Raw genomic sequence first — 9129 nt, 5'->3', positions numbered from 1 at the left:
GTTGGTAATCAAGCCTACCACTGTTGTGTCGTCTGCAAAAATGATGATTGAGTCGGAGGTGTGCATGGCCACGCAGTCATGGGTGAACAGGGAGTACAGGAGAGGGCTGAGAACGTACCCTTGTGGGAGGGTACTATGGTGTTAAAATGCTAAGCTGTAGTTGATGAACAGCAGTCTTACATAGGTATTTATCTTGTCCTCTTGGGTTAGGGCAATGTGCAGTGTGGTTGCGTCGTATGTGGACCTATTGGGGCGGTAAGCAAATTGGAGTGGGTCTAGGGTGTCAGGTAGGGTGGAGGTGATATGATCCTTAACTAGTCTCTCAAAGCACTTTATGATGACGGAGGTGAGTGCTATGGGGCGATAGTCATTTAGCTCAGTTACCTTAGCTTTCTTGGGAACTGGAACAATGGTGGCCCTCTTGAAGCATGTGGGAACAGCAGACTGGGATAAGAATTGATTGACTATGTGCGTAAACACACCAGCCAGCTGGTCTGCGCATGCTCTGAGGACGCGGCTAGGGATGCCGTCTGGGCCGGCAGCCCTGCGAGGGTTAACACATTTAAATGCTTTACTCACATTGGCTGCGGTGAAGGAGAGCCTGCAGGTTTTGGTAGTGGGCCGTGTCGTTGGCACTGTATTGTCTTCAAAGCGAGCAAAGAAGTTGTTTAGTTTGTCTGGGAGCAGGACATTGTGGTCTGCGACGGGACTGGTTTTCTTTTTGTAGTCCGTGATTGACTGTAGACCCTGCCACATACTGTACCTCTCGTGTCTGAGCCGATGAATTGTGACTCTACTTTGTCTCTATACTCTGACGCTTAGCTTGTTTGATTGCCTTGCGGAGGGAATAGCTACACTGTTTGTATTCGGTCATGTTTCCGGTCGACTTGCCCTGATTAAAAGCAGTGGTTCGGGCTTTCAGTTTTGCCGTAATGCTGCCATCAATCCACGGTTTCTGGTTGGGGAAGGTTTTAATAGTTGCTGTGGGTACACATGCTCAATGGGTGACATGTCTGTTGAGTATGCAGGCCATGGAAGAACTGGGCCATTTTCGGCTTCCAGGAATTTTGTACAGATCCTTGCGAAATGGGGACGTGCATTATAATGCTGAAACATGAGGTGATGGCGGTGGATGAATGGGACGACAATGAGACTCAGGATCTCGACACAGTGCTTCTGTGGATTCATATTGCCATTGATGAAACGCAATTGTGTTCGTTGTCCGGAACTTGTGCCTGTCCATACCATAACCCCACCGCCACCATTGGGGCATTCTGTTAACAATGTTGACATCCGAAATCCGCTCACCCACACAACACCATACACATGGTCTGCAGTTGTGAGGCCGGTTGGACGTACTGCCAAATTCTCTAAAATGATGTCGGAGGCGGCTTATGGTAGACATTCCTGCAATCAGCATGCCAATTGCACACTCCCTCAACACTTGAGACATCTGTGGCATTGTGTTGTGTGAAACACAACTTCACATTTTAGAGTTGCCTTTTATTGTCCCCAGCACAAGGGGGACAATCAGCTTCTTGATGTGCCACACCTGTCAGGTGGATGGATTATCTTGGCAAAGGAGAAATGCTCACTAAGAGGGATGTAGACTAATTTGTGCACAACACTTGAGAGAAGCTTTTTGTGCATATGGAACATTTCTGGGATCTTTTATTTCAGCTCATGAAACATGGGACCAACACTTTACATGTTGGGTTTATATTTTTGTTCAGTGTAGTTATTCCACATTCAGGTGCTAGTTAGAACTATTAAACTCTTGATAACTTGTTGCAGTTATACACATGCCACGTTCAACGAATCAGCATGTCGGAAATTTGAATCTCCTAGTTCTGACTAGCATGTGAACGTGTCAATTAGCCCGTAGTTTGCATGTCACATGCTTCCCAGTGGAAACAGATAGCTCATTTTATGACACATGTTTTTGTTTGTTTTGGTGTTTTTCCAGCTGTTCCTGCACACATCATTTTTTCTTGAGGCAATGCTAAGTTTGGTAGCCGAAGTCTACGCCCCTTCGTTGGTGATTGGTCAACAGTACTCCTCCTAGTAAGTGTGGGAACTTTTGTCGGGTTCATGTGCTAGTTGGAACTCGGAAACTTCCGACTTGCTAACTGGTTGAACGTAGTCTGTTGTCATTCAACTAGAGATGACTAGTTTTCAGGCAAATGTTTTCACTTGAGAAATACTGCACCAAACATCTTAGTTAGATGTAAAATTGCGAGACTAAGACCTCCTCGGCAAAAACATCTAAATTAATTTAAGATTTCTAGATTTATCTTAGATTAATTCGGACTATTTTGTATACTGTGTATACTGGCTATGTTGTTGCTACAGCTTCGCAAGAGGAACAAACAGTAATATTGATGTTTTTTCTCCTTTTTCAAGCAGTCTTTTAGGAGAGTATGCGAGGCACAGATGTTTGCTTCACCTAGCCGAGTTCAACTTGGAGCAAACCGAGCCTAGTAGGCAGGCACCTTTTAGGTTAGATCTGAAGGATTCAATGCCATAGAAATGTTCAGTACCTGGCTAAAAGGTGAGCCACTTTTTTATTTAATTTTTTTATTTCACCTTTATTTAACCAGGTAGGCTAGTTGAGAACAAGTTCTCATTTGCAACTGCGACCTGGCCAAGATAAAGCATAGCAGTGTGAACAGACAACACAGAGTTACACATGGAGTAAACAATTAACAAGTCAATAACACAGTAGAAAAAAAAGAGAGTCTATATACATTGTGTGCAAAAGGCATGAGGAGGTAGGCGAATGATTACAATTTTGCAGATTAACACTGGAATGATAAATGATCAGATGGTCATGTACAGGTAGAGATATTGGTGTGCAAAAGAGCAGAAAAGTAAATAAATAAAAACAGTATGGGGATGAGGTAGGTAAAAATGGGTGGGCTATTTACCGATAGACTATGTACAGTTGCAGCGATCTGTTAGCTGCTCAGAAAGCAGATGCTTGAAGTTGGTGAGGGAGATAAAAGTCTCCAACTTCAGCGATTTTTGCAATTCGTTCCAGTCACAGGCAGCAGAGAACTGGAACGAAAGGCGGCCAAATGAGGTGTTGGCTTTAGGGATGATCAGTGAGATACACCTGCTGGAGCGCGTGCTCCCAGCGCGGTGTTGCCATCGTGACCAGTGAACTGAGATAAGGCGGAGCTTTACCTAGCATGGACTTGTAGATGACCTGGAGCCAGTGGGTCTGGCGACGAATATGTAGCGAGGGCCAGCCGACTAGAGCATACAAGTCGCAGTGGTGGGTGGTATAAGGTGCTTTAGTGACAAAACGGATGGCACTGTGATAAACTGCATCCAGTTTGCTGAGTACAGTGTTGGAAGCAATTTTGTAGATGACATCGCCGAAGTCGAAGATCGGTAGGATAGTCAGTTTTACTAGGGTAAGTTTGGTGGCGTGAGTGAAGGAGGCTTTGTTGCGGAATAGAAAGCCGACTCTTGATTTGATTTTCGATAGGAGATGTTTGATATGAGTCTGGAAGGAGAGTTTACAGTCTAGCCAGACACCTAGGTACTTATAGATGTCCACATATTCAAGGTCGGAACCATCCAGGGTGGTGATGCTGGTCAGGCGTGCGGGTGCAGGCAGCGAACGGTTGAAAAGCATGCATTTGGTTTAACTAGCGTTTAAGAGCAGTTGGAGGCCACGGAAGGAGTGTTGTATGGCATTGAAGCTCGTTTGGAGGTTAGATAGCACAGTGTCCAAGGACGGGCCGGAAGTATATAGAATGGTGTCGTCTGCGTAGAGGTGGATCAGGGAATCGCCCGCAGCAAGAGCAACATCATTGATATATACAGAGAAAATAGTCGGCCCGAGGATTGAACCCTGTGGCACCCCCATAGAGACTGCCAGAGGACCGGACAGCATGCCCTCCGATTTGACACACTGAACTCTGTCTGCAAAGTAATTGGTGAACCAGGCAAGGCACTCATCCGAAAAACCGAGGCCACTGAGTCTGCCGATAAGAATATGGTGATTGACAGAGTCGAAGGCAAGGTTGATGAAGACGGCTGCACAGTACTGTCTTTTATCGATGGCGGTTATGATATCGTTTAGTACCTTGAGGGTGGCTGAGGTGCACCCGTGACCGGCTCGGAAACCAGATTGCACAGCGGAGAATGTACGGTGGGATTCGAGATGGTCAGTGACCTGTTTGTTTACTTGGTTTTCGAAGACCTTAGATAGGCAGGGCAGGATGGATATAGGTCTGTAACAGTTTGGGTCCAGGGTGTCTCCCCCTTTGAAGAGGTGATCCTTGGGGATCTCAGACGATATGAAAGAGAAGTTGAACAGGCTGGTAATAGGGGTTGCGATAATGGCGGCGGATAGTTTCAGAAATAGAGGGTCCAGATTGTCAAGCCCAGCTGATTTGTACGGGTCCAGGTTTTGCAGCTCTTTCAGAACATCTGCTATCTGGATTTGGGTAAAGGAGAACCTGGAGAGGCTTGGGCGAGTAGCTGCGGGGGGGGGGCGGAGCTGTTGGTCGAGGTTGGAGTAGCCAGGCGGAAGGCATGGCCAGCTGTTGAGAAATGCTTGTTGAAGTTTTCGATAATCATGGATTTATCGGTGGTGACCGTGTTACCTAGACTCAGTGCAGTGGGCAGCTGGGAGGAGGTGCTCTTGTTCTCCATGGACTTCACAGTGTCCCAGAACTTTTTGGAGTTGGAGCTACAGGATGCAAACTTCTGCCTGAAGAAGCTGGCCTTAGCTTTCCTGACTGACTGCGTGTATTGGTTCCTGACTTCCCTGAACAGTTGCATATTGCGGGGACTATTCGATGCTATTGCAGAAAGGCCTGCTCACAGAAGTGTTTTAGGGAGCATTTGACAGTGATGAGGGGTGGTCGTTTGACTGCGGCTCCGTAGCGGATACAGCAATGAGGCAGTGATCGCTGAGATCCTGGTTGAAGACAGCGGAGGTGTATTTGGAGGGCCAGTTGGTCAGGATGACGTCTATGAGGGTGCCCTTGTTTACAGATTTAGGGTTGTACCTGGTGAGTTCCTTGATGGTACCAGTTATCCCAAGTTGAACTCAGAAGTTACCTCACTAACTCCTCAAACTATATTCGTAGTATAGGGCTCAGGTAGCCTCGTGTAAATAACTTTTAAACTTGACTTAACCTATGTGTCCAATTACAATGGGACGCTGGCAGTAGCCTAAACTATGGGGACATCTAGTGGTATCTTTTTCCCTGCAAAAAAGAAGTGGCCATTTGGTCCCCAAAAATCCAACGAGGAACATATCTGAAACTGTCCTTGGAATCTCTCAAATCTGGAGTCCCTGGCTCCTACCAACTCGCTCTGACAGGTGAGATCAATGGCGACAACAAACAATTCGGATTTCAATGATTTACAAGAAATATGATATGTTTGGAAAGTTAAAAAACGTATCTGAGTATTTCTTATAAAGTTTAGTTGAGGTTCATTAATCAATGAATGCTCCGGTAGTCTTTTCCCACCTACAAACGGATCGCCTAGGCCTACCACAAAAATGACCATGGAACAAAGTGCATTCATGGATTTCTACATCCATCACTGGTGCCCGAGCTCCCTGCCATCCAGGACCTCTATACCGGGCGGTGTCAGAGGAAGACCCTAAAAATTGTCAAAGACTCCAGCCACCCAAGTCATGGACGGTTCTCTCAGCTACCGCATGGCAAGTCCGGAACTAACAGGACCCTGAACAGCTTCAACCCCCAAGTTACAGTGCCTTCAGAAAATATTCACACCCCTTGACTTTTTCCACATTTTGTTGTGTTTCAGTCTCCATTTAAAATGGATTAAATTAAGATTTTTGTTGTCACTGGCCTACACACAATAACAAATATTTTTCCCCCCAACATTTTTACCAATTAATAAAGAACGAAAAGTTGAAATGTCTTGAGTCAATAAGTATTCAACCCCTTTGTTATGGCAAGCTCAGGAGTAAAAATTGGCTTAACAAGTCACGAAATTTACATTCCTGACTGACTGCGTGTGTTGGTCACATAAGTTGCATGGATTCGTTCTGTGTATGAATATTTATGTAAATTAGATATTTCTATATTTTATTTTCAATAAGTTGGCAAGAGTTTCTAAAATCATATTTTTACTTTGTCATTATGGGGTATTGTGTTTAGATTGGTGAGATTAAAAAAATAATATTTAATCCATTTTTAATTTCGGCTGTAACACAACAAAATGTGGAATAAATCAAGGGGTATGGATACTTTCTGAAGGCTGATGACTGCTAAATAGTTAGTTAAATAGTTAACCAATTGAGTACCACAGTATGAGTGAAAATATTCATAATACCTAGTGGCAATCATTTTTTCACCATTCATTTTTTCTGTTAGGGATTTTCAAACTACTTCATATAAGGTCTGTGTTTCGTGTATGCTTGATAACCAAGCAAATCTCTCTTGGAAAAGGTAACTTTTATCAATATATTCACCTGTAATTACCCCCTAAAAACGAAATGCTAATGTGGCTAACATACAGAACTACACATCTTGTCGTAATCTTTAACATCATTCCTTAAGGCACATTTGTCAATGTGAACTCATGGACAAGTAGCAAGTAACCTAGCAAGTAGATATTATAACCTTTTTAGTTTCTCATGTAAATAATTGATAGTGTTTCTCATGTGTACTCTTGTTTAGCATTTTTCAGATTACCTAGCTAGCTACCTTAGCATATCTAAATTACTAGAATTTACTAAATTACCCTCTGGCCTTTGTAGCGAACTAGCTAACCTTAGGTCTCGCTGTCGATCAGAAGCAAGGATGGTTCTGTGCTACGTAATGGTTTTGTTCCACTAGTACATCTGTTGTACAGGACTAGTCAAATTACCTGTGAAGTCAGTTATAAATGTCAGCAGGGATGGAAATTAAGTTAGTCCAAGTCTAGCACTTTTCAGATTGGGCTAGCAGAAAATGTGCCAAACTTGCCTGACACAGCAGGGAAGTTTTGTCTTTACAAACATCGTACGCCACAGATTTTGGACCTGAATGTAGAAATCATGGTCTGCTGGCCAGTGCCCAAAATCCTTATGTTACATCCCTGCATGTCAGTCCCTTTCGGACGATCACTATTGGTCCTCCTCAGTGACCTCACGGCTGAGGGTTTTAACTTTCCTCTTGATAATTAGAGTCAGAAGTACAGTTGTATAGTTTATCGCAATACTTTACCTCTTTGGGCAAATAGTACCCTGTTCTGATCATCTACATAGTTGAGCATTCCAGATAATTCCTCCATCCCAGCAGAAATGTCCCATCCACATAGCAGGATTTTAGATGTCAATTTTACACTTACTATAGTCAAGTATGTGGGTTATGGTATTTAAATATAGATATTACCATTTTAGTAATCAATCTAGGTAGCTCGTAAAATGTACTTATCTTTTTGTCGCGGACTAAGAACCCAGTGACAACACAAGGGTCGGCCGCTGCCATTTTCTGTTGGGAAAGAGAAATGGCTCTGTATTTAACAGAAAAGGTAGCTCATCCACCATGACAGTAGAGGAAGATCCAGACACATCCACCATGACAGAAGAAAATTATCCAGACACATCCACCATGGCAGAAGAGGAGGATCCACACACATCCACCATGACAGAAGAAAATGATCCAGACACATCCACCATGGCAGTAGAGGAGGATCCACACACATCCACCATGGCAGAAGAAAATGATCCAGACACATCCACCATGGCAGAAGAGGAGGATCCACACACATCCACCATGGCAGAAGAAAATGATCCAGACACATCCACCATGGCAGAAAAGGGGGATCCAGACACATCCACCATGGCAGAAGAGGGGGATCCAGATACATCCACCATGGCAGAAGAGGGGGATCCAGATACATCCACCATGGCAGAAGAGGGGGATCCAGATACATCCACCATGGCAGAAGAGGGGGATCCACACACATCCACCATGACAGAAGAAAATGATCCAGACACATCCACCATGGCAGTAGAGGAGGATCCACACACATCCACCATGGCAGAAGAAAATGATCCAGACACATCCACCATGGCAGAAGAGGAGGATCCACACACATCCACCATGGCAGAAGAAAATGATCCAGACACATCCACCATGGCAGAAAAGGGGGATCCAGACACATCCACCATGGCAGAAGAGGGGGATCCAGATACATCCACCATGGCAGAAGAGGGGGATCCAGATACATCCACCATGGCAGAAGAGGGGGATCCAGATACATCCACCATGGCAGAAGAGGGGGATCCAGATACATCCACCATGGCAGAAGAGGGGGATCCAGACACATCCACCATGGCAGAAGAGGGGGATCCAGACACATCCACCATGGCAGAAGAGGGGGATCCTTGACACATCCACCATGGCAGAAGAGGGGGATCCTTGACACATCCACCATGGCAGAAGAGGGGGATGCAGATACATCCACCATGGCAGAAGAGGAGGACCCAGACACATCCACCATGGCAGACGATGAAGTTTCAGGCCCCTCGGTTGCTGAATAATGTAGGAGGCTGTTGTCTGCACAGTTGCAGAATGTTCTCACTGAGGTGCATCTTGAGGACACATTAGCGCAGTTGATGCCTGCAGGAGTCACTGCTAACATTCCTCCATTCCTGAACCACAGAAGGTTCACAAAGTGAGATACTGTACATCTCACAAGAAACATAGCGAGAAACAGGATCCATGTTGAGAGGGGAAATGCTTGTCTAAAAGATGTTAAAATCCTGAGATTCCCACCTTATATGCATTTTTATAGTAATGTGCTGGTGCAGACTTGCTTTGCGCTTGTAAACCTCCAAGAGCCACTCATCAGAGAAGTAGCTGTTGATTGGGAATCAAGAACAAACAATGAGGCATGAGAATTGGGTGTTGAGGGACCACATTGTCCAAGGTGGGTTTGTGTTATGATAAAAAAAAAAACATTTTCTGTTCAGATAAAGATGTTGATACAGCATTGAAAAAGACCCACCATTGACCAAATGTCTCTTTGTTTTCCAGTCCAATAGGAGTGCATCCCTCAGACCATCCGGTTCATGGACATCCTGTGACGTTGTGATCCAGTTGTGGAGACAACTGCACATCAAGCCTGTGGATGAACAGCTCA

The 9129-nt window shown here is 44.8% G+C and overlaps 1 protein-coding gene across 1 annotated transcript; it reads left to right on the top strand.

Annotated features, from left to right (window-relative positions):
- The first annotated feature begins 7526 nt into the window (after nucleotides 1–7526).
- LOC121840317 (suppressor protein SRP40-like) lies at nucleotides 7527–8375 on the top strand. Its single transcript, XM_042302842.1, has one exon. The coding sequence runs from the start codon at nucleotides 7527–7529 to the stop codon at nucleotides 8373–8375; it is 849 nt and encodes a 282-aa protein (XP_042158776.1).
- The last annotated feature ends 754 nt before the right edge of the window (nucleotides 8376–9129 follow it).

The sequence above is a fragment of the Oncorhynchus tshawytscha genome, linkage group LG21 (genome assembly GCF_018296145.1).
Source record: "Oncorhynchus tshawytscha isolate Ot180627B linkage group LG21, Otsh_v2.0, whole genome shotgun sequence".
Lineage (NCBI taxonomy): Eukaryota > Metazoa > Chordata > Actinopteri > Salmoniformes > Salmonidae > Oncorhynchus > Oncorhynchus tshawytscha.
This window is presented reverse-complemented; position numbering and strand designations above follow the sequence as displayed.

Excerpts from the sequence above, each read along its gene's own strand:
- LOC121840317 (XM_042302842.1), top strand. The coding sequence starts at position 7,527 with ATGACAGTAGAGGAAGATCCAGACACATCCACCATGACAGAAGAAAAT.